The 27,029-nt window shown below is 41.9% G+C and overlaps 1 protein-coding gene across 1 annotated transcript; it reads left to right on the top strand.

Annotated features, from left to right (window-relative positions):
- The first annotated feature begins 590 nt into the window (after positions 1–590).
- Positions 591–27,029, top strand: CUNH7orf78 (chromosome unknown C7orf78 homolog). Its single transcript, XM_087714367.1, has 8 exons — positions 591–701; positions 1,364–1,830; positions 5,343–5,427; positions 9,380–9,525; positions 15,316–15,396; positions 25,907–25,983; positions 26,183–26,264; positions 26,943–27,029. The coding sequence occupies exons 2-8, from the start codon at positions 1,384–1,386 to the stop codon at positions 27,027–27,029; spliced, it is 1,005 nt and encodes a 334-aa protein (XP_087570493.1). The 5' UTR covers positions 591–701; positions 1,364–1,383.

Consider the following 27,029-nt stretch of genomic DNA (forward strand, 5'->3'; position numbering starts at 1 on the left):
CTAGCAAAAGAACATAAACATAATTTTGCTGCTTCGAATAACACACAAGTCCTAATAAACTAGTCTCAAGTAGCTGTCATAGTTATGTGATAATATATATTGATTGTTTCATATGTTGTATTTGGAGTTGTACTTATCTCCATATTATAAAAATGGATTAGCTTGGTGTACTACTATAGATTCTAGTAGTGTGGTGTACTACATTAGTATGCAAGACTGATATAACACATAACAATGTGTCTGAATTTATACTACAGTGTAGTGGCGCTGATGGGAGTGATATATTAGTAAATATAATATTTATTTGGAATCTCATTTTGAAAATAATAAAGGATTCCTGCAAAAATATATTCTTCAATAGTTTTTTTTGTTTCTCCTTTTTGATTCCTAGTAGTTCAAATAAAGTCCTTGAATTGGTCTCCCTTGTTGCCAGGTTTCACATCAACCTTATTCCACCGACAGAGACACTATTTCCAGTGGTGTTTAAATGTAAATTGTAAATGGAGTCCTAAGGCAAAATTGTTGTTTCTTAGCAACCCAGATGACTTGAATACAATTATGCACTCAGGCTTCTTTTTGCCACAAACAGGCATAAACATCTTCCAGAACAAACACGACTGTGAGTTTTTCTCTTTGCTTGGTTTGCTCTAACATTTTGAAGCCAAGTCTAATACAGCATGAGCGTTTTGAGAAAGGTGAAGGTGAGTAAAACTATTTAACATGTTTAATTCATTCTACATTTTACTCTGGTTACTTTTTAATGTATGCATTTGCTTGTTTCAATGGAAATCATGTGATTTGTCATTACGGTCTATACTCTATAGTTTTGTTGGAACGCAGGCTGTCTAACTTGCAAGCTAACTGGTGATTTCATATATTTATCTGTTACCGGTGATTCTCTGCCATTCTTCCCCCCAAAAGCTATTTTCATAGCACTGAGTTTGCTTGATTTCTTTGAGTCGCTGCACAAAAAACCAACACCCCTTGTTGAAGTACAATGTTTCTGTTCATTATGTTCTTTTATAAGTTTTCACAACTTTGTTAAAAGAGGTTCATGCTATTTTGCTTGTAAATTTTTTGTTTCTCTAATTCTCACAGCGAGTGCCATGTTGTTTAAGCTTGAGATGTTCTGCAACTCGAGTGTTTTCTATGCCTTCTAATTATTAGTTCTGAGAGAGTTTTATTGAAGGACATTCTTATGTAAATGTAATAATATGCACTGGTGAAAATGTTATGAGTGTACATGAAAGGGAATTGTTGTAATTTTAGATGTTGGTATTAGAATAATATATTTATTCACTGCTGTGGAATACCAAATTAATAACCAATAATAATAAATTTTATTTTTAAAAACTTTTTTCAGACTTAAGGGAGAAGTACACTATGTTTCCCAGTGCCCTTATCAAGAAGTCATCATTATGTTCTTTTGACTCAAAAGAAAAATTTTCTACAAACCTCAAGTTAGCATTAGAACGAAATCAAATCCGTATATCGCAGTGCAAAGCCCCTCCAGAAAGACAAGGGTGGATGTGCCAGCCACCAGATTTTAGCTATAAAGTATATTTATCTTCACGTAAACCAGTTGGAAAGTTCCAAGAGCTGAAAAAAAAGGAAAAAAAGAAGACATTTTTTGAAGATTTACATAGAATAAGATCAGGATTGATTGTCCCAGAGGACAATCTGGGAAAAACAAAAGAAGAGGACAAGCAAACAAAGATTGTTACCAGGTTTCCTTATACAGGCTCCTTTGAATCCAAGTTAATGTTTATGAAGATGGGAAAATGTACTAGCAACATATACCAAGATCCCAAACCATATGACTTCAGACAGGTAAAAGTTCATCTGAGGTTGAAACAATAATCTGTATAATTGTCCTATATGGGACTTATGCTACTTTATACAGGTGATATCAATCCTAATTTGTATGAGCTACTAAACAGTAACAATGATCGGGTATCCTTTGAGAGGCTCAAAAACAACAAGACGGGAACTATGACCACTCAGTCAAAGCCTTACTCACTTTTGAACATGAGTGGCAGACACAACACACATAAAAGGGAGACAGGACTTTGTCTGAACTGCTATTTTGAACACTCTGTAAGTGTTCTCCAACAAATAAAAAAGTGCATTTTCTGCACAGTAGTACACTTGCAGCAAAAGCCTTGGCTATATGAAGATTGTGGTGTGGATCATATTTAACTGCCCTTTGGGAGGGTTAGTTTATGTGGCTAATAATAGCCTTTGAAAAATTTCTTTGAAGCCATGGAGATTCTCAGAAAATTATTGAACTATTGGAATATTTATCTTCAGTCCCCTTGCTGAGTTAGTGGCTGGAAAATTTTTGAGTTTTCTTATTAGACTCAAGTACTTTTAGACTAGTTCAACTTAAAATTTATTTCTTCCACTTATGTTCCATTGGTTTTCTCCACCCGTTCACAGCATGAATTACTTGTAAATTAGCCCCTCTGTAATATTGTTAAATTAGCAATATTACTTTCATTGCTGTGAAACTTTGAGAACACAGCTGAGACAATAACCTTTTCTAATGTAATGTTTTCATGCAAGAGCTGTTTTTGAAATGATTCACATATGGAAATTATTTCATTTTTTTATTCCATAATATTTTTCACATGGAGGTCTCTTTGTAGTTCATTTGTATTGCCTGCACGATTGTTACAAAAGATAGAATTTTGAGAAAACATGGTACCTTCCTGGAATGCACCAAATAGAAACTTATAATTGTGATTAAGGATGTTTTGTCGGTTTCCTTATTGGCTTCTAGACTTACAAGATTGACGTCAGCTCTCATAATCAGATAGGAAACATGACCAGATGCACTAATTCTACTTTATTGTAAGGCTACATTAACAGAATCTTGCAAGTTTCAAGGTATAAACTTCCTGCCACCACTTCTAACTGCTTGGCTGTTTAGGGTGGGTCTTTCCTAAGTTTCTTTCTTTGATCTATAAGCCATTGGAAGGGGACTCTTCCCTCATCTGACTGTTTCCTAGGTAGCATCTCTTCTCCTTATCCCCTCAGGACATCCAATTATTCCCTCACGTATTGTGAACTTAATTTTAAGGAACAAAATAGTTATATCCAGAATAAGTTGTATAACATCACCTTGAAAAACCCTACTAGAGTTTATACTGTATATCCATCTTACTGGGACTGAGAACTTTTTTAACAGCTTATCTCCAATCCAGTTCATTAATGGTCAAATCATTGATCTGTTGTCCAGATTTGAGTGAAAAGGAGAAATAGTTTTATTACCATTAATGTGTTTATGAGACCTTATGTATAAAACTTGCTCAAACATCTTCAAATAACTGGTTTGTGTAATTGAGATCTTTAAAAGGTAAGATATGCTCTAAGACGATTTTAGAGCATTACAAGATCAATATTATGGCACCATAAGTCTTCCAGCAGTGTGTTTTTGAATTAAACTTCTACTTTGAAATAGAATACAGAATATAGGGAAGGAGGTGGTATGAAACCTACTGCAAGCATTTATGTGTGGCCAATTATCAAAATACCAGACTAATTGGAAAACTTATTTCTGACTTAAAAGGACCGTATATTATTAACAGACTGCTTTATGATCTTTAGAGCCTCTAAAGAAATGAACATATGGTTTATCACTGAAAATGTAGCAATAATTGATAGCAAAAAATGTTAGTCTTTTTCTGTTCTTTCTTTTTTGCATATGTTCATTGATCAGACTATGGTTAAGAAAAGCCCAATACACATATTTATAGTACATTATACCTCATTAAATGTTCATTTTCTTTTGCATTCTAACCCCAAATATGCATTTTATTATTACTACATTTCCTGAACTGCAAAATATGAAAACTGAAAGATAGCTTCATTCTGATCTCTCTTAGTTTTTGAAAGAGTGATAGCAGATCCCTTTACCTTAAGAGAAAAAACAAATACAATGTTTTCTAGTAGCCCAAAAGAAATTCATTTCAATTCCTGGATAGATTGATTAATTACATGCCATCAAGTTATTGCCAACTCTTAGTCACCATGTAAATAAATTTTGCCCATGATAACTGTGTTCCCAACCTCATATTTCAGATCTCCCACAGTACATCTATTGCCATTGTAATTGAGTTTATTCATCTTGCTGCTAGTTGTCCTCTTCTTTTCAAAGGTGCTTTTTCAAAAACTGGACTTTTTTTTTCCTTAAGGAAGAACAACAAAACATTTTGCTTCTCATCCAAGACGCTCCATCAGTTGTGATGGCAATTGGGGGAGTGGGAATGGAAGGATAGATATTGACAGTTAGGATTGAATGGTGGAAGTTGGAAAGATACATTCTAACCAGATAATATGGGAGGGGAATGAAAGGATTGTATTTCTTTACAGTGATCTGGTTGTTAGCATTCTCCCTTAGAGCTCTCGAGGCCACTTGGGAACTTTATCTTTGCCCTAAGGGTCACATGAATCAGAGCGCAATTTGTGGAATTTTCTTGGAACTGCTGCAAGCTCCAAACTTAATTGCAGAAAATATGACTTCAGCAACAGAGTGGTCAATGCCTGGAAAGCATTACCCAACTCTGTTGTTACATCCTCAAACTCCCATAACTTTAACCTTAAACTGTCTACTGTGGACCTCACCCCATTCCTAAGAGGTCTGTAAGGGGACCTGCATAAGCACACCAGCGTGCCTACCATCCATGTCCTACTGTTCATTTCTTATGCATATACTTTTACCTACTTATACTTATAGGCTCATATGTTATATTCATACTTATACTTGTTTTATCATACATGCTTGACAAACCAAAATATAAAAGGGTAATATTGTCTACTGGAGATAGGTTGCATTTATGCCCCCCCCCCAACTTCTCTGTTGTGAAGGGCATTTCTATTTTCAAAAGAATAGGTCAGAAATTATCCCACACCACAGTCTCAACTGTCAGTCTATTCCCACCACCACCATCATAACTGATGAAGTTTCTTGGATGAGAAGAGAATTTTCTTTTTCTTCTTCCTGAAGGAAAAACCATCCAGTTGCATTTTGAAAGAGCATCTTTGAGACAACTATGACCTGGTTGACTGGGAATCTCTGCAGACAATCCACTTCTTCCCTTACCCTTCCACCTTTCCTAGCATTAGAAGCTTCTCCAGAGAGTTAGATCTGCACATAATGTATCCAAAGTAAGATTGAGTTTTGTTTCTGAATTGTTTAATATTAATTTGCTTATTTTAGAGTAATTATTCAAAAGATCCATTATGAATGCCTAATTGGAGACAATTCATGAAACGTGTCTTTAGAGTTGCTTGCCATCAAAACCATATTTTTCTCCTTTGTTTCCCCCCTCCCTTTGCAGTATGAACAAAGAAGACCAGATTTTGTGACAAGTTATGCCAGGGATCCTTTAAATCTAAAGTTCAAATCACAATGCTTAAGCAAAAGTAAGTCTTTGCTGATGTGTTAAGGTAAGTATGAAACTTTGAATGGATCATATAAACATTACAGTTTAGGCATAATCTTTGCATATTAATAGATATTGAGATGAAGATACTTCAAGAAGTCAAAGAGGTGCTTGAAATTTGATCTATGACCATTAATTTTCTGGAGTGAAAACATACAGTGTATACATGGGTTGAGCCCATGTAGCTATTTGTTTACTTTTTAGAACAAGTACAAGAAAGATTAGCTGTTAGTGATTGTTAATAAAATATTTGTTTTCAGTCCCATTTGGCACTCTATGTATAGGATTCTTGTGCCAACATTAATTCTTGGAGATGTTTAAAGTTCAACTAATCTTTATATATTAATAAGTATAAAATTCAATAAGTAGCCCCATTTTTAATGTTTAGGACATGACAAATACGCTAAGCTATATATTGTGTTCTCCATACCTCACAGATACAAAAATAGCAGTGTTAAATGATCCATGAAATTACCTTTGGTGGAAAGTGGAATATCTGCTGCAGTTCTTCCATAATTTCACACAAGATTGAACATAGATTCTCACAGTTAATAGTAACACCACTACACAGTTTGGGCAGGGCTACAGTAATGTGGAACAATTGTGTTGGTCAATGGGTTCGAAATGAAGGAATTAATTTTCCTGCTTTCATTCTTATAATGTAAGATAAATTTAAGCCCACAGCTTTCTATCGAAGATGGAAAATATAGTCTAATGGTAGCCCCTATTAAAAAAAAAACCCAAACATCTTCAGATAACTGAAAATAATTGGGAAAATATTGAATCATTGTATTAAGTACTCAGTAAAGAAGGTAAAATGCTAACAGATAACAAATTCATCTGCAATTTTGGGTACGTTTTACTTTACAAAAGTGTATGTGCTCCACTAAGAAGCTATGAAAAATATAAAATACAGAATAATAGGAGTTGGAAGGGACCTTGGATGTCTTTTACTCCAACTCCATACTCAAACAGCAGATCCTGTACCATTTCAGACAAGTGACTGTTCAATCTCTTCTTTAAAATCTTGAAGTGATGGAGCACCCATAACTTCTGAAGGCAAGCTGTTCTATTGTTGATTCACCATTAGGAATTTTCTCCTTAGTTCTAGGTTGCTTATCTCCTTCTTTAGTTTCCATCAATTATTTCTTGTCAGTTTGAAGATACAAGGCATTGAAATAGGTAGGCATTTCCTGACCATGCCCCTGCTTTGAATTTAAATCATGGTTTCCAGTGAGGATTCATATTGAATTAGGCATCCCTGAAGACCAAGGTAGCACTGCAGTGGAGACCTGAATCCAAACAGTAAATTGTTGTTGTTGTTGTTTTATTTATTTATAGGCCGCCCTTTTCCCTGAGGGGACTCAGGGCGGCTTACAATCAAAAAGGAAGGGGAGTGTAGGACAATACGAAAAAAGAAATGTGCACAAAGTAAATTAGACAATAAAACTCAACATTCACTCAGCATTCGGGAGGGGCGAAATAAGATTATCCCCAGGCCTGACGGGTTAGCCAGTTCTTGAGGGCTGTGCGGAAGGCCTGGACGGTGGTGAGGGTACGAATCTCCACGGGGAGATTGTTCCATAGTGTCGGAGCCGCAACAGAGAAGGCTCTCCTCCGAGTAGTCGCCAGTCGGCACTGACTGGCGGATGGAATACGGAGGAGGCCAACTCTATGCGATCTGATGGGACGCAGGGAGGTAATTGGCAGAAGGCGGTCTCTCAAATAGCCAGATCCACTACCATGGAGCGCTTTATAGGTGGTGAGTAGGACCTTGAAGTGCACCCAGAGACCAACAGGTAGCCAGTGCAGCTCACGGAGGATCGGTGTTATGTGGGCGAACCGTGGTGCGCCCACGATCACTCGCGCGGCCGCATTCTGGACTAGCTGTAGTCTTCGGATGCTCTTCAAGGGCAGCCCCATGTAGAGCACATTACAGTATTCCAGCCTAGAGATCACAAGGGCTCGAGTGACTGTTGTGAGGGCCTCCCGATTCAGGTAGGGCCGCAACTGGCGCACCAGGCGAACCTGGGCAAATGCCCCCCTGGTCACAGCTGAGAGATGGTGGTCAAAAGTTAGCTGTGAATCCAGGAGGACTCCCAAGTTGCGGGCCCTTTCTGAGGGGTTTAAATTTTGTCCCCCCAGCCTGAGCGATGGTATGGTGGTCAAATTTTTGGGAGGGAAACACAACAGCCACTCGGTCTTGTCTGGGTTGAGTATCAGCTTGTTTGCTCTCTGACTACTGCAATCTTCCCAGATAAAGGAGAGATTGTATGGTCACCCAATTGGATTCTGGACAGTTGCTCCTTGTTAATAAATTGCAGAACCTGAGGTTTTTTATAATTGGTTCTTGAGTTGAGGGAGAGCAAAGCCACAGGCAGGGCAAGCTTTGGCCTAATTTTCTACCCAGAAACAATTCAGACGCTTCATTTAGTCCCCGTCCCCCCACGCACAATGCCAGAATCATATCACAGTGGTGCAGACGTGTGTGTGTCTAAATCTAAATTTATAATTTGTACTCAAATAGAAATATTCCCATGAGGATACATATATAGCACATATATAACTTTTTGTATGATGCCCATATCTGTTTGCCTATTTGCCTGTTTGAGGTTGATTTCCGTCAAGTATATTTCGCTCTAGGTAATGTCAATTATTAATAAATAATATCAGTAGTCCTTGACTGACAATCAAAATTTAGCCCAAAATTGTTTAATGTGAAGTACATTTGTTAAGTGAGGTTTGACCCACAGTTGGGTCCTTTCTTGCCTTTCTTATCACAGTTGTTAAGTGAATCACTGCAGTTGCTAAGTTACGTGGATCTGACTGTTAAGTGGATCTGACTTCCCTACTTGTCAGAAGGCTGCAAAAGGTGATCACATGATCTTGGGACATAGCAACAGTCATAAATATGAAACAGTTGCCAAACATATGAATTTTGATCACATGGTCACGGGGAAACTTCAAAGGACATAATTGTGAAAAATTGTCATGAGTAACTTTTTCAGTGCTGTTGTAACTTTGAATGGTCACTAAATGAACTTTTGTAACTACCTGTATAAGGAAGAAGCCATTTATTGTGGGAAATAGGATCTTGGACTGAGTAGGTCTTTAATCTCACCTATAGAATTCCTTTTACTTTCCTCAGTTCTACTGAACTTGCAAAATTAGTCCCTTGCATGTCTCTAATTCTGTCTGTTTCTCTTTTTAATAATGTGTGTTGCTGACCAAAATCAAATAGTTATTGAGTTGGGAGAGTATTCATTATTCAGTATTTATTAGGAATACTGTACTTAATGTTTTTAATAGGCAGTTACTGTTATTATAAGATTTAATCTACTATCTGCATACTTTGCAAAGTGCCCAATGATACCTGAGGGAGAAGCTAGATGAGAGTTTTTTGGGAGAGTGGGAGGTAATCCCATTGCTGAACAAGTTTTTTTTTCCTGGGGCCATTTTCGGGATACTTCAGTGAAAGTTTGCAGGTAAAATTTGCATCCACATAGTTTTTATTACACTATTTTCATTTTAAAATTTGATGTTAAAACAACTTCCAAAGCTCTTTTTTGTAAATAGTCTAGACATGCTTTAAAATAGTTATTTCTTAATTGGTTATGGATAGAGTAGATTGAGTAGTTTAAAAAAAAATCAAAAAAGGAAAATCCACTACCACCTGATTACCAGAAAATTACTGGGGTCCATGGATACCTTACTTGACTTGAATACTTCACATTGTATTTTAAAAACGCTCCTGCCTTTTTCTAAAGTAATAAGAATAACACACACTCTGCTTATTATTAAAATAAGTGCAGAAAATTTGCATTGTATTTTCAAGTCTGCTTTGGATTGCAGGATTAAGTCCTTCTATTGTTAATAATAGTGTGGTATGGTTATTAAGCACAAACTATTGTTTATTTGTGAATTTGCTTCAGTTTATGGACTGCCTGCTCTGAAAGATGAAAAAAAAAAGTCCAGCTCAAAAGAAAAATTCATCACCCACAAGCCTAAAGAACTGAAGTGGGATTCAAAGCTATTTCTACCCAAGGAACCTTGGCCTATGAAGGCTTGTTCCTTTACGGTTAGTATAAATTGTTGAATACTAGCGCGGGAAATACAAGCGCGGGAATAAGAACTCCTTTTCTGATTGGTTCCCGGGCGGAGCCGGTTCAATCCTCGCCCTGATAGGTCGAGCTACTCGACGCCCCATTGGCTCCTCGTTCAAACCCGGGGGTATAAATGTTTGGCGCGAACCACGCCACGTTGAATCGTAGTTACTCTGTTCACAATAAAGGTTGCTGTTTTGCATACCCGCTTGTCGCGTCCTTCCCTTCGCTCCAAGATGCAAAACTGGCGACGAGGATGGGATTCCGATTCCCGCGACCACGGAGAAGAACAAGCCAGCTGCCACCGCGTCTGAACCAGCGCGAACGCTACCCTCAGGCTGAGAACTCCGGCAGCGAACGCAAAATTTTCTCCGCCCTCTTCCTCCCTCTCTCTGGCTCTACACCACGATGGCATCATCGCTTCCTCCTTTCGCGCCATTCGGAGCCGCCGGAGAATCATGGGACGGCTTCATGGAGCGTTTCGAGTGCTACTTAATCGCGTCGAGAAACCAGGCACAGACTGACGAGGAGAAATGCAGCTTCTTCTTGTCCTGCTGTGAGCCTTCCATGTTCGCCTCTGCGAGAGCCCTGGCCGCCCCGAGGCCAGCCTACAAACTTGGGTGGGACGAGCTGATGTCCAGGCTGAGGAACCACTACGCTCCCTCACCCTCTCTGATCGCACGCCGCTTCACTTTCCGCCGCCGAGTGCAGAAGCCCAACGAATCCATCAGCCAGTTCCTAGAGGCTTTGCGCACAGTGGCCGCCCAGTGCGATTTTGCAGACCTGGAGGAGAACCTCGTGGAGCAGTTTGTATGCGGGGTCCGCGACGTGCATTTGCGCAGCCGCATGCTCCGGAATCACAAAAGCCGTGGAGACCGCGCGAGCCGCGGAGCTCTCCGAACAATCCACGGCCGACATCGAACGCCTCCAGCTGAACCCCCCCGCGCAAACCGCCGCGGAGCCTTCCACCCAGACGAACCTCGTCGACGACCTCTCTCCTGCTGAAGACGAGGAGGAGGAAACCGTCGGACAAATGAGGACGCAGCCGAAGCGGAGGCCACACCAGCAACCACCGACGCCCGCTCAGCCAGCCTCAAACGCACCTTGCCGCGGATGCGGCGGCCGCCACAGCCGCGCATCCTGCCCGTTCCGTTCCGCCGTCTGCCGCCGCTGCCGAGGAGAAGGACACCTCGCCAGGGTCTGCCGGGCTCTCGTGCCAGCCCCATCGTTTATGCAGCCCAGCGATCAGCGCCAGGCACCGCAACGCCGCCAACAGTCACGTCCTGCGAGGCGAGCTGAGGACTGCCACTCAACCTACCAGCCCTCCAGCGCCGACTGCGTGGTCTACCAGGCGTCCCACGTTCCCGCCGGCGATCGCAAAATCAGCACCGCCGTCCGACTCGAAGGTCAGCTTTGTCGAATGGAGGTGGACTCCGGGTCTTCCCGTTCTCTCCTATCTTGGGCCTTGTTTTCCCGCCTTTGTCCCGGGGTTCCCCAGAGCAAATTGCGCCCCGTCGGGGTCTCCCTCCTAGACTACCAGGGAAATGGGATTCCCACGGCAGGAATATTCCACATCCAGGTGGAATACGGGGATTTTAAGGGGAAACTCCCAGTTCTAATCGTCAGGAACGATCTGCCCGCTCTCCTTGGGTTGGATTGGTTTTCCGCCTTGGGCCTCACCATAGAGGGGGTGCACAGGGTAGTCCCCCTCACCGTAGATAGCGTTCTAGATGAGTTCGCAGATGTGTTCGATGGGAAATTAGGCTGTTATAAGGGCACCCCCATTTCCCTCTGCCTCGATCCCCAGGTCGCTCCCATTAGGCTGAAAGCACGCAGGGTCCCCTTCGCATTGAGAGCTAAGGTAGACGCTGAACTTGATAAGCTTATAGAGCAGGGGGTAATCGAGCCCGTAGATCACGCCCGTTGGGAAACCCCCATAGTCCTCCCGGTCAAACCCGACGGATCGGTGAGAATATGTGCCGACTATAAGTCGACCATCAATTTGGCCCTGCAGGCAAATCCATATCCGGTTCCCGTAGTGCAACACCTACTCCACTCCTTAGGGCAGGGCCGCATTTTCGCCAAGCTAGATATGGCACAGGCCTACCAGCAGCTTCCCGTAGACGACGATGCGGCTACAGCCCAGACCATCGTCACCCACCGTGGGGCCTTCCGTTGCCGCCGCCTCCAATTCGGCGTTTCGGTTGCCCCGGGGATTTTCCAGAGCCTCATGGAGCGGTTGCTCCACGGGCTCCCAGGCGTCGTTCCCTACTTCGACGACGTCCTGGTCGCAGCCCCCAGCCACTCGGAACTCCTGAAAATACTGCGGGAGGTTCTCACACGTTTTAGGGAGGCAGGACTGAAACTAAAGCGCAGCAAATGCGAAATTGCTGTTCCCAAGGTAGAATTCTTGGGGTTCCTCATTGATGCCCAAGGCATCCACCCCACTCCTTCCAAAGTCGCCGCCATCAAAAACGCACCCGCACCCACCTCTAGGGCGGAATTGCAGGCGTTCCTGGGGCTTTTAAACTTCTACGCCCCTTTTATCCCCCACAAGGCGTCACTAGCTGAGCCGCTACACCGATTGCTTGACCGGTCAGCGGCCTGGCAATGGGGTAGCCGTGAAGCGCACGCGTTCGCGGCTATAAAAGACATTTTGACCTCGTCGGCAGTCCTAATTCAATATAGCGATAGGATGCCCCTAGTTCTGACTTGCGACGCCTCTCCCTATGGCATAGGGGCGGTCCTGAGCCATGCCCTCCCGAACGGCTCAGAGGCCCCCATAGCTTTCTATTCCCGGACACTCTCCTCCACGGAGCGGAACTACAGCCAAATCGATAAGGAAGCCCTGGCTGCAGTGTCCGGCATTAAGCGGTTCCATGACTACCTCTATGGTAGGAATTTCACCCTTGTCACGGATCACAAGCCCCTCCTGGGGCTACTGGCAGGCGACAAGCCAACCCCCCCCATTTTGTCTCCCCGCATGACACGCTGGACGGAGTTCCTAACGGCGTATTCGTATACACTGTTATACCGTCCGGGCAAGCAGCTAGGGCACGCAGACGCCCTGAGCCGTTGCCCTCTGCCAGAGACAGACACAGCCCACGTGCCCGCGCTCTCTATTCTGTCCATCGCTGAATCCGACCTCCCCGTCTCTGCCGCGGACGTCGCAGCCTGCACAAAGGCTGACCCCGTCCTATCCCAAGTAGCTTCATGGGTTTTGAGGGGTTGGCCCGCGGAAAAGGTAGCGGAAGAATTCCGACCATTTAAAACACGACAAGCCGAACTCGCCCTTCACGGGGGTTGTCTTGTCTGGGGGGATAGGGTAGTAATCCCCACAGCCCTGCGGGCACGAATCCTGCCCGCACTCCACAAAAACCACCCAGGCATAGCGCGAATGAAAGCCTTAGCCCGTAGCTATGTGTGGTGGCCCTTGCTAGATTCGGAAATTGCAGACTACGTAGGCCGATGCAGGATCTGCCAAAACTCTAGGCCGAATCCCCCCACAGCCGCCCCTCGTGAGTGGGAAATCCCTAGAGGCCCATGGTCCCGTTTACACATTGACTTTGCCGGCCCCTTCCACGGCCGAAACTTCATGATAGTAGTCGATGCCTACTCCAAGTGGGTGGAGCTGGTAATCATGACCTCCACCACAGCAGAGAGTACAGTGAGGGCCCTTCGTAAGATGTTCGCCACACATGGGTTACCGGATGTGATAGTCTCCGACAACGGGCCCCAGTTTACCTCCACCACGTTCCAAGAATTCCTGGCCGAACAAGGAATCAGACACGCAGCCACAGCCCCGTATCACCCAGCTAGCAACGGCCGGGCGGAGCGCGCAGTTCGCTCAGCCAAAGAAGCCTTGGGCCGCATGGACCAGGGCGACTGGCAAGAAAGAGTGGCGGCGTACCTCTTGAGCCAGCACTCCATACCCTGCCCAACGACTAATAAAAGTCCCGCGGAGCTCTTGATGGGTAGGAGATTGCAAACCCCCCTAGACAGGCTCCATCCACTTTACGCAGGGGATCTGCCGAGCAACCTGGGGGCCCTTCCTTCCCACGCATTTAAGTTAGGGGATCCTGTATGGGCCCGCTCCTTTTCTGGGGATCCACGGTGGGTGCCCGCAACCATCACAGCCCTGACGGGCCCCTGTTCCTTCAGGGTCGGCTTGGCCGACGGAACACAATGGAGGCGCCACGTGGACCAGTTAAGGCGACGCCTCCCCGCGGAAACAGACGGCCCGAACCTCTCAGACAACCGCTCTCAGCATGAGCCACCCTCGAGGACCTTCCCCCCAACGGACCGCCTCCCCCCGGGGAACAGGGGACAAGCCGATACGAACTTTTCGGACAGACGCGCCTCACCCGGCTACTCTTTTCCTCGAAGCCCTTATCGAGACTCTGAACCTACACCCCAACCAGACTGCACGGGGCCACTGTCGGACGCTCCTGTTGCCACGGAGACGCCACCCCGGGCAAACGGACATCGGGCACCGGGCCCGGGGCCAGCGCCACCTCTGGGGACCGCGTCGCAGATTCACCGCCCCACCACGGACACACCTCCGCCGGCGGTTTCCCCCCCGACGACAACCGCCGGGGAGCCACGAAGGTCGGGACGAGAACGTCACCGTCCCACATACTTGCAAGACTATGTTTGCCCTTCCTAAGGAACTCTTTGACTAGGGGGGGAGGGGTGTTGAATACTAGCGCGGGAAATACAAGCGCGGGAATAAGAACTCCTTTTCTGATTGGTTCCCGGGCGGAGCCGGTTCAATCCTCGCCCTGATAGGTCGAACTACTCGACGCCCCATTGGCTCCTCGTTCAAACCCGGGGGTATAAATGTTTGGCGCGAACCACGCCACGTTGAATCGTAGTTACTCTGTTCACAATAAAGGTTGCTGTTTTGCATACCCGCTTGTCGCGTCCTTCCCTTCGCTCCAAGATGCAAAATAAATCAGTGTGATACTTCTGCATTTGTCCATAGTTTTTGAGCATTTTTAAAAGAAAATATTAGTTGTTGGAATTTTAAAAGCCTCGGCAAAGATTGTTATTTGCTGGAGTTTAACCTCCATGGAAACAATCAAGAAAGCAAATATCTAAAGACATATTAAAAATCTAGTTCTAGAGTTTCCTAAATTTCAAAAGTAGTTATTGCTAATGAACTGATTTTGAAAATGTCACCTTTTTTGCTTTGCGTAAATTGCATCATAGAAAGTATGCAGGGGTAAGTTCCAGCTTCTGTTACTGCCAATTCACTCAGGGATGTGTTTTTCGTGTGCTTGATGCACACTATGTGTTCATGCACAGTAGTAAAAAAAATTGCTTCTGCGCATATACAGAAGCAAAAAACAAGATGGCAGCCCCTACGGCACCACCGATATAATTGGTTCAGGAGCATGGCCAGCCGAATTACTACCTACTCAGCCAAACCGGTCTGAACCGGTAGGAAACCACCTCTGGAAATATTTTCCCCTACAGTTCTAATCTAATGTAATCACTCACACACACTCATTCACTCTAAATGCATAAGGTTTATTTTCTCTTGTCTTTTAAACTATTTCTATAAGAAGTCTCCTTATTGTTATGATTCATTGCATAGTCAGCCATATGTTTGGATTGGATTTGGATTTTTTTATTTATGTTTCAAATCTTTATTATTGACATTATTATTTTGCTGTGACTTCCTATTTAGTTAAAAAAATACTTTTTTGACTGCAGAAATATTTAATTGTTCTTCCAAAATGTTTTAATTATTTTATTTTCAGAGGCATAGATACAATAGGGGTGCACCTTGTGCAATTATAGATCGTGTAGAAGAAACATTAAGCAAACTGTTGCTGAAAGAGGCAAGTGATTTTTCACTAATAATTTTTAGTGGCCTACCAAAATATTTTAGTTTTGCTTTCTGAATAGATTAAATAAATATAAAAAATGCTTAGCTAACTTTTTCTTTTGCTGTCACTTGATTGATAAACATGTAAAATATGATTTTGAACTTAGAGATATCTTCAATCTTATGTCCCAAAACTGTTTTTTCCAAAAGGCAATGGGACTTTCTCAGGGGGGGAGTTCCCTTGAAACCTTTCACTTCTTATCCAAGAATCTTCTTCTGAAAAAACACCTTTGGGACAACCATGATCTGGGTGATTGAGAATTTCATAGACTACAATATTTTTTCCTTGAAACAATTACTTTTATATTTCATGATAGGTTGTACGATATATTCTGAGCGTATTTCTTCAGGACATAGCTGGAATTTGTTTTGGTCTGGAACTAACACAGTGGTTCATTAAAACCGCTGTGTTATACATATTTTGTTTAAAAAGTAGCTTTTTATTTGAACTCCTGAAAAGTATCAAACAATATTGAGCCTTGTTGTGTAGCTGTTGAATTTTTAAAAGATGCTAACTGTTATTATGAGGTAAAAAGTTGCACAATCAGGCAATCTGTGTTGCTGTCATTGGAGAGTTAGATTTCTTTTTAAATGATAAAAGGAAAAGGTAGAGGTTCCCCTCACACATATATGCTAGTCATTCCTGACTCTAGGGGGCTCAGCTCTGTTTCAAAGCTGAAGAACCAGCACTGTCGGAAGATGTCTCCGTGGTCATGGGGCAGGCATGACTAAATGCCAAAGGCACACAGAATGCTGTTATGATAGACAAATGATAGACAACAACCAAAAAGAAAAAGCATATAAAATGATGATTAGTTAGACAAGTGGTGAGGAGGAATGTATTAAATAGGTGCATTCTAGGAGAAACAAATGAAGTTTCTGTGGGTTACAAAGGGCAGAATATAAATTGGTGGAGAGGAGAGAATGAAGGAAAAGAAGTCTGAAATAGCAAGATTAGGATGCATGTTCTAGGATAATGTGCAAATGGATTATGGCAAATCCTTGGATACATTTTCTAGGAATCATGGTGAGTGTTTGTTCAATTTTTTTCATTCCAGGCAATTAAAAATCAGAAAGAAATCAGAAGGAAAACAGCAGCAAATATAAAGAAAAAATTACCAAGTATATCTGTTCCCATTCAAAAGCAACAGCTGACTGGAAGGAAGAAAGAAAAAAACTTACCCAAAACACTCCATTCCCCATCACTATCCTTAGGACGATGTGAATGGTCAATGGCTAAGGGCCTGAGCATTGTAAAGCCAGAACCTTTAGGCTTCTTGCTGCCCACAGGTATAGCTCAAACTGTACAGGAGCTGAAATACAAGGAATGAAAACATTTCCAAAAATATTTGTCTAAATGTTATTACTATTGCTTTTTAACATTTAGAATCAATGGCATTCTGGCTAGTATAGAATAATTTATTTCATATGTATGCACCCATGCTATTAGTTAATGTTAAATTAAAAAACAAAACACATGTACATACATAATAAAATATAAAATGTAATTATAAAATTAAACTGCTATCAGCATTTTGATTAATTTACTTTAAAAGAAGAAGTAAACTATTATAAATATATTTGTTATTAATAATATTATATTATAATCATTATATTGTAAATAAGAATGTGTGTACAAAAATACAGATAGTTCTATTCAGTAAGTGATTGCTCAAAGCTATAATGTCACTTATGAGGGGCATGTGAGAACTGATGACAACCTGTGAAGTTGTGGCCATTGCAGCATTCTTAGTCACTATATTGTGATCAAGGTTCTCTGTGCTCAAATTGCAATGACAACACTGAGTGAGCTGCTGTTATATTAGAACAGGGGTGGGGACTATGTCCCTTCAATGGCTGGCTCAGGAATTCTGAGAATTGAAATCCATAAAAAGGGACATAATTCCCCACTCTTGCATTAGAAAATTCTAATTCTAGTTCCCTACCACGGGTGGGTTTCAATTTTTTTTTACTACTGGTTCAGTGGGTGTGGTAGGTGGGAGGGCATGTGACTGAGAGGGTGTGGCCAACCTGACGTCACTCACGCACATCTACACTTAGTCACATACCCCCCCCCCCCTTAGTCATGCCCACCAAACCGGTGAAAATTTGTTTTGCTAGCTTGGAGGCTGATAAAGAAGCCTCACTTTCCCCACCACTGCTAAATGGTCCATGCCCTCCCACTAAGGACTGATGCTGCAGGAGGGAAAGAAAGAAGCCGGTCTTGGGAGAGACCTTCCCTCCCCCTCCAGAGAGCCCTTGCGGGGAGAGAGGAGGCAGGCTGGTTTGAACGTGGATGGGTGGTTGGTGGCTGGCATTCATTGCTTGTTGGGGTGCTCATCTTTGCACTTGACAGCAGGGGCTGCTTTATTGGTGCCTCCTTCCTTCACATGGCTGAGTTCTTTGCACATTGGGGCGCTCCCCTTCAGACAGCAGACTAGTTTTCAGCTTTAATACTAAGCCACATCCAGGCTCCATGCTGTCTCCTTGTTGTTCATACAGCAAATACTGTTACAGTTTCCAAATAGTCTCCATTGGCTGACCCAGTTGCCATTTCTATTCATTGGCTGACCTTGTTGCCTATTCCAGTCTATGAACATACTCTGACACTCTTGCTTCTTGGACTCATTGACCTGTCCTGCAGGATTTCTTGCTTTGCAGCCATTATGCTCACAGCAGTGGGCTGAACTACTTGCAGCCAGAGGCTGCTGGAGATGTGTGTGTCAGTGGTGGGATTCAATTTTTTTTATTACAGGTTCTGTGGATGTTGGCATGTCTTGGTGGGTGTAGCAGGAGAAGGATACTGTAAAATCTCTATCCCCCTCCCACTCTAGGAGATTACTGCAAAATCCCCATTTCCTCCCAATCAGCTGGGATTCAAGAGGCAGAGAATAGATGAGGTCAAGGGCAGTCAGAGGTGGTATTTACCGGTTCTCTGATCTACTCAATTGGTTCTCCAGAATTGATCAGAATCTGCTGAATACCACCTCTGGTGTGTGTGTGTGTGTGTGTGTGTGTGTGTGTGTGTGTGTGTGTGTGTAAGATTACTTTGTTCTGGGACTTGCCAGGAATGTGGGAGCATTTGGGTAAATTTGAAGCAATGAACTGCCAGCTGGCTGTGTTGCCTCTGTGGCATGCCCTGAGTCATCACAATATCTTTAAAACAAAGGTTTCCCATGAATTTGGGACCAGAACCAAGATCTTGAAGGTCATTTTGAAGTGCTTACTTCAAAAAATACATTAGGTCAGCGCAAAGAAATGGATGGAACTGGGAGGAAAATACTCTAAATATCAGTAATTTGGAAGACTTTGGGGGGATGTATACCTCCAAATTTAATAGTCCGAAGAAATGTCACTTGCATTAATAATCTTTGTTGAAATCTGAATTTATTTTTTTCTTTTTGTATTTCTTTAAATAATGAAAACTGTTGCGACTGTTACGTTTTCTCAATAACAAAGGCAACGTCTGTTTGGTCTCTGGAGTAAAGGGAAGCCAGAAAAAGATTGGGCATTTTATTCTGTTTTCCAGGAAGCGTACTTATTAATAAGCAGAACAGGAATTATCCTATGCTTTGATATGAAATAGTTTTTCTTTGATCCTGAAAAATGCTTAGCAGTTTTGTATTAGTCTTTTCCTACCAAGGATCTCCCTAAGACTTCATTCACCTCTTGAAGTTTTGGGTAGAAATACTTTATTTCTATCTATTTCCAGGAGAGTAGAGTTGATCTCCTCTAAATGACATGTGAGTTAGTTTGGAATACAAATTGTTTTCTTCCATCTGATTTTAATTGACCGACTCTTAAAGCTCCTCCAATTCCTTTGAAATCAGCAGAAAAACTAAACATTGATCTGAAAGAAATTTGAATCTATCACTTAATTTCTGTAGCTAACTGCATAACACTACATTTCCTGACTAATGTCAACAGCACTATTGATTATCTGCCATCAAGTCATTTTTGACTTTTTGTGACCACACAGGTATTCACCATGGCCTTTGTGTGTCCCAAATCTGTCCTTTGAAGTCTCCCAATGATGCATTCATCTCTACTGTAACTACCATCTTGCTATCCTTTTCTTTTCTTTCCTTCTCCAGTTCCAGCATTAGTCTCTCTCTTAGAGCAATTCAAAATATAGTATATTCACTAAGTTTGGTAGACTGTCCAGTATTCTTTATATTAAATAAATGAATAGAATAACAGAGTTGAAAGGGACTTTGGAGGTCTTCTAATTCAACCCTTGTTCCTGCTTTGAGCACCCACAACTTTTGGAGGCAAGCAGTTCCAATGGTTAATTTCTCCATATTTCTAGGTTGCTTCTCTTCTTGCTTAGTTTCCATTAATTATTTCTTGTCTTGCTTCTGATGTTTTGGAAAATAGGTTGACCCTCTCTTCTTTGTGTAAGTCCTCAAGTATTAGAATATTGTTATCATGTCACCCCCTAGTCCTTCCTTCCATTAGATTAGACATAATTTCTGCAACAGTTCTTCTTATGTGCTAGCTCCCAGCCCTCTAAACATCTTTGTTGCTCTTCTCTGCATTTCTTCCAGAGTCTGAATATCTTTTTATAAAATAGTGACCAAAACTGGATGCAGTATTCTAAGTATTCTAAGCAGTAAGTAATACTTCATGTGTTTAGAAAGCAGTAGTAATATTACATGTGATCTTAATTATATTCCTCTGCTAATGTAACCTAGGATTGCATTGGCTTTTTTGGCTGCTGCTGACCACTGCTTGCTCATATATTTTAGACTAGAATAAAAGAGTTGGAAGGGACCTTGGAGGTCTTCTAATCCAACCTCCTGTTTAAGCAGGAAACCTTATATCACTTGATAAATGGTTATCCAACATCTTCTTTAAAACTTCCATGCTGGAGCATTCACAACTTCTGGAGACAAGTTATTCCACTGATTAATTGTTCTAACTGTCAGGAAATTTCTCCTCTCCTTTATTAGTTTCCACCCATTGCTTCTTGTTCTCAAGTGCTTTGAAGAATAAGTTGACTACCTCTTCTTTGTGGCAGCCCCTGAGATATTGGAACACTGCTATCATATCTCCTAGTCCTTCTTTTCATTAAAGTAGACATACCCAATTCCTGCAACCATTCTTCATATGTTTTAGAGCTATCTGGTTCCTTAAATTCTGGTGTATTTCAAAAAGATTTCTGATAATTATGGATGGAACAAACTTTCTATAGCTTATGTGGTCTCATACTGTATATTGTAAATATACAAAATCAGGTTATGTTATTACAATGTTCTCTCAGAATTGGAGAGCACAACAACATTTTAGTAATACATGTTCTTGCTCAGATTTGGCCTATTTCCTGAAACATGTATTTATTATTTGTATATATATTTATAATCCCCACTACTCCAGGAGCAAAACTTAGTATACCCTGTTTTTTTCCTGACTCTCAATTTTTCCATTCTTTAAAATATACTAGGATGATAGATGGTAACTACCCAAAACTGTTCTCCAGTCCTAATCTAATACTTTTACAACTACAGTAATGTAGCCGATAAGTGTGACTTTTTAGGATCTTTGCAATTCAAGATAACATGGTGAAATATACAATACAGAAATTTTGTAACCAAATTTTTTTTTTACAAAGTGACCCAAAGATTGCAGTCTCGACACTATACTTTCTGTCAACACACTTGTAACTATTGAGTCTCCTAGGCCAAGAACTGGAAGAACCAGCCATAAACTAACTATAATATATCTATAATAAGTATAGATGAACTATATATAAACCAGTCCACTAGGACTTTTTAGGAGTGCAGAAGACCTGAGATGCTGGCAAGGACTTATCCCCTATCATATTATCCCTCATGCCTATATATAACTCAAGTTGTAGTACCTCCCAAAGTATAGAAAGACTTAACATAATAAATAGGGTCCGATCGCCTCTTTAAAGTGCTCTGAAGCCTGCAATGGAATTCCTGAGGCTAAACTGAAGAGCATTTGGCCTGCAATTCAATTAAAAAGCACTTAGAAAAATGCATGCAAAAGGCACAAATAGTGAAGCTGTGAGCTAAAAGCCTTTCCAAATTGAAATATAAAGTTAAAGGGAAAGTAGAATCTTAGCCAGAATATGCACTTAATTTAATATTTTTTAAAATATTTTTTTTATTTTTTATTTTCAAAACATCCTCCTTCTTTACATACTGTAGAAAGTGTATCAGTTGGTTACAAAAACCATTCGTGCATCTCTTCCACAGTCATCAAGCATAATTCATATTAACTCAAGTATTTAACTTAGATATTTATACATATTACCATCATCACACCTCCATTTTCATTTGACTGCAATTGTTTAAACGTCCTTCATCATAAAATATATCAAGATTTAAAACATAACCACATACTGGCATTTCATTTGCTACTTCTAAGATCCTCCAATAACACTGAATCCTTATGGCCTATTCTAGCTGAACATCCATAATATTTAGTAACAAAAATTTCTAATCCTCCTTTCTAAATCATTATTTACAATTTACAGTTTCCTTACATTGTACACATACATACATACATACATACATACATACATACATACATACATACATACATGTTGTTATCATTATCCCTTCTTTATTTGACTGTATCCTGTATCGTAACATTTCCCTCCCTAATAATTAACTAAACTTAACTTACTTCTTTTTTATTAGCTTTTATATATGACCAAAAAGATTTCTAATCTTCCTTTCAGGGTGCTATTCAAATATTCATATCCAATTATTACTTATCATAACAATACATATGTATATATTATTATTGTTGGGAATATTTCTAATGGTTGGGTTGGCAATATATAAATCATGTAACAATGTTGTACCTGTTGCTTCAAAGCATACTGTAAAATGTGATTGGTTGCTATTTTCCTCAATGGACCATAAGAGGAAGCCAGAATGACTGTTAGTTCTCTCTCTGTTCGTTAGATGCTGGACTGATCTGGAAGTGCTGTGAGCTATTGTAAGTTTTGCAACTGTTGGCAAACTTTGTGTACCGGACTGATTATATGATACTGGACTATGCTATTTGAATTATCCCTTAACTGAAAGACATTGATGACTAACTGTCTTATCTGTGTATGACTTGGACTGTTTAATGGACTCTGATATCTCTATTTCCACGAAAGTAAAAGCCTATTTAAACTGCAGTGTCTCTGTATGCTGGTTTGTGTGTTCTTCAACACAACTCTCACATCGCTTTGCTGAACGTACTTGCTCTCCCAATGGGGAGCTTACCTAACACTGGTTATGGGCCCAGAGTATATCAGACATAGCTAAAGAAGAGTTGGTATTGATATGCAATACCGCATACAGACAGTTGTTTATTTAGTGATTGCACTATCCTGGAGAAGATGGCTGTTATAGCCCAGCAACAGCCTGTGCTGCATTCTAATTGGTCGGGCGAAGCACAGCCTGTGATTGGAGGTTTTAATGACAGTTGGTGACCTGAGGGTATAAATACCGGACAGTTGTAACGGATTTCTGAATCGCTTGTCATCTTGTCATCTGGTACTAATAAACATCATTACTCTCATGATCCATGGCTCCTGCGTTCCTTTCACCCAATCTTTAAAAATGGCGAGCGACCCATCAACAAGCCTATCTATGATAACCAGGTAGGATGGAACAAATTATGTTTCCTGGTCTATGAAATGCAGTCTACTCCTGCATAGGGAAGGTTTATGGGATGCTATACAGAATCCACCGGATGTAACTGCTTGGAATCCAGATAATGATGATGATGCCAAGAAAATAGCAGATTTTCAGCGATGGAACAATGTGTATTGTGTATAATTGGTCTAACAATTAGTATACATTTGTGGAGAAAATTATACTGCAAGATGTTGGGAGAATTTGAAGAAGATTTATCTATGTGTGTGACACTGTAGGTACACACATACATCTTACACGCAAACTGTTTAGGGCACGTCTTCTGAAAGGTGGAGATATGTTAGCTCACTTAATCTTTATGAAAGGAGTTTTTCAGGAGCTACATGAAAAAGAACTAATTTTCTCTGAGCTACATCAAGTTTATATCATACTCTCCTCACTGGGTGAGAGTTATGATTTTTTTGTATCTTCTCTTGAAGTCCTAACCCGAAATGAACTAACAGTGACTGACATAACTGCACAATTGTTGGAAGAGTCAAGAAGAAGGATGGAGAGGGAACAACTGAGAGAGAAACCACCACAACATGAGGAGTCACATTCTACTGCCTATACTGTTCGAAAATATTTTTCTTGTGGAACTAAGGGACATATAGCTAGGTTCTGTAAAAAAGCAAAACAACAGAATGCTAGAAAGGCTAAGAAAAACGCTAATGTCAACTTAGCTATGTCTACTTTGGCTATGTCTAGCAATGCACCAATAGACCATGATTCATGGGTTATTGATAATGGAGCATCACAGTGCATTGCTAGAGATAGAAAAAGGTTTGTAAAAATGACTAGGAGCAAGGAACATGTATGTTTGGCAAATGGATGGAAGGTGAAGGCGGCTGGTGAAGGTAATGCATATTCATTCCTAAAGGAGAAATTACCAATGTTATATGTACCTAAACTGAAATTTAATTTATTATCAGTAAGGGCTCTAGTTAATATTGGCTATGTAGTAACTTTTAGGGGAGATAACGATATAATTGAAAAAGGTAATAGGGTTACGGCCCAATTAAAAAAATGGTTTATACGTTATGTCTGATGCCCAGATAGCTAACTCAGTTTATGATAATGTGAAACCACATGGCGAATGTATACATTTACTACATAGACACATGGGGACATTAATTTCAAGATGCTGCAACAAACTGTTAAGTTGTCAGAAGGAGTAAAACTAAATCCATGCAGTAAATATTTAAACTGCAATGTTTGCAATCAGGAGAAGAGCAAAGTTACTCCTGCAAACAGACTGAATGGTTTTAAAACAAAGGAACCTCTGGAGCAGTGACGTGCAGTGAGGTTTATGGCTGGTGAGGCAAGCGGGCAAAAGCCGCCCTTTGTCGGACACAGCGGCAGGGCTTTCGGATGCCCCAGCACTGTGTCCGCCACAGAGGTGGACGTCCTGAATGGCCCACCACTGTGTCTGACATAGAGGCATCCCATCCCTACGGCGGACACAATGCTGGGGCGTCCGAAAGCCCTGCCTCTGTGTCCGACATAGGGCGGCTTTTGCCCGCTTGCCTCACCAGCCATAAACCTCACCGCATGTCACTGCCATAGATGTATCCAGAAACAGACAGATTGTTGTGGTCCAGCATCCCCAATCTATAGGCCCTCTTTTAGGAATTCTGAATCTCTTTTGCCCTGATAGATTCAAGAGTTTACTTGACCAATTATTTTGCTGAAGCCCAAAGGCTCCTCCAACTCCTTGGGATTCTCCTGGCCTTTGTCAGTATGGGGACTTTCCAGAGGAGCATAGCCTCAGGTTGAGTTTTCACGTCTAGCACAAATTTCCCATTCCTGCCTTGCACCAAAGACACTCCTCTCCCATCTAGTAGTGACACTGCTGAAATGAAGAAATTGAAGGTAGCCAGGAAGAGGTTTTTTAATTTGGGGGGGGGGCTTTGATAGAATGTAGATGGGAGTTTCCTTTGATTTCCAATGTAGCAATAGATAAAAAATAATGAATTCATAAAAATGCAATATAAAACTGTAGGAAGAGGAAAAACATCAAAAGATTCAATATTAAAATTAATTAAAAATTTGATAAAAATGAGTAATATGTAACCGGGTAGGGACGGAATCTTCATTTAATGACTTGAAAATGGAGCTGACTTTCAACATTATATATATGTCGATGGATGGATGGATGGATGGTGGTGGTGTGTGTGTAGCGCATCAGAGAGAGATCCAACCCTGGAAATAAGGAAGACTTTCCTCACAGTGAGAACCGTTAAGCAGTGGAACAGTTTGTTTCCAAGACTTGTTTGTGCTCCATTCTTGAAATTTTCAGGAAAAGATTGGGCAATCATTTGCCTGAGATGGTAGGAGGAGCCCTTCCTTGGGCAGGGAGTCGGTCTAAAAGTTGCTTCTGCCCTAGGATGCCATGATTCCCTCCGTACTTTGTGCCACAATGATGGTGCTTCTCTGTTGTTCATGAACCAACAACTTCCCACCTGAAACACACAAGCTAAAAGGCCACAAAGGGAATCAGCCACTGGCCACTCTAGACCCAGGTGAGCTGCCCTCCTTGGGTGGGTATAGAATATGGCCATTGGTTACTTGGTTGCCGAGGGAACCAGATTGTCAGTTTCCCTGAAAAGCCACTAGCCAGTGCCCAACTGCCCATTCTCCCTTCGTGCAGTGAAAGGACATGCAACTAGTTGGTCATGGCTCTCAGAAGGCTCTTCAGAGTAAGTGTGGCCATCTCCACTGTCAAGAAACTGGCAGCAGGGGAGAAAGTCATGCTTCTTAACTCTTCTGACTGTTTCACAGCTATTTCTCTTCTTTTCACAGAACATCCGGAAAAGGTGTTCGCACCTTTTCTGTTGTTTGAAGAGCAACGTTGAAGAACTTCCTGTGCCTCCTGACAGGTACCACCCCCTTTTCCTTAAATCCTGGGCATGGTGGGGCACCATTCATGGACTGCAGAGTCTGTAAGAGCCTCTCCCCAAATGTCTTTCTGTCCAGAAGGGGCTTCAGGGCAAAACGATGGGCAGGGTGATTGGTTGGGCTGAGAAAAGAGATGTTAGATGGATGTTTTTTGACATGTTACCTTCTTCTTTTGGTCAGGATGGCACAGGAACTGAAAGACCAGCGGGGAGAATGGGAGACACATCATGTGTCTGATGGTGTCACATCTTTCTCTCCTGGGGTAAGGACACTTCTGCAAGAACGCCAGTTCATGCTTCAAAACCGGGTGGGGGAAAGGAGGGATTCCCACTTGGGGGGAACCTGGCCAGCCCAGAAATCTGAAGAAGGGGTCCTTGGATTCATGGGATGATCTTGATGACTCAGAAGGGAAGATCCTGGGAAATACTGAAGAGGAGCCATTTTGAATCTCTTCTTATCAGCCACATTTCCCATGATCTGCTGTCTCCTTGCCCTCTATAATGCAGCCCTTCTTCCCGGGGAAGATAAACATGCAGAGGACTTTTAATTTACAATAAACAATTGTTTCTTGTAGGTTGTGATGGGTGGTCCTGCCACTGCCCGGAGTCCCAGGAAGGAAGATGTCAGGCCAGCTCTCATTTCATTGAAATTAGTGTTCTCAGCTGAGGAATTCTGAATCCACAATGAGAAGGGTTAGAAGAAAGGTTGGCAGAGGGCAGGCATCTCTACCCTCTATCTCTACCTCTGTTAACAGAAGAATGACTTTGGTCTCTCCCCAGAGATAGAGCTGTTTGAAGTGGACACCGCAGCTACCTACAATTTGGAAGACCTGCACAGAGTCGGTAAGGCCAGACCAGCTCCTCCCCATGATAGTGGTAGAAGCCCTGACTGTGCATTGGTTAAAATGCCAAGAGACGGAATATTTGCATTCTTATTGCAGGATCCATTGGAAGAATTCCGTCCTATGGGGATTGCTCTGAGCCCAGAGGATGTGCAGGAGGGAAGCAGTGACTGCCTTTCAGGGTAG

The sequence above is a fragment of the Thamnophis sirtalis genome, unplaced genomic scaffold (assembly GCF_051295495.1).
Source record: "Thamnophis sirtalis isolate CommonGarterSnake01/CBP01778 unplaced genomic scaffold, rThaSir2_p1.2 scaffold_4, whole genome shotgun sequence".
Taxonomy (NCBI): domain Eukaryota; kingdom Metazoa; phylum Chordata; class Lepidosauria; order Squamata; family Natricidae; genus Thamnophis; species Thamnophis sirtalis.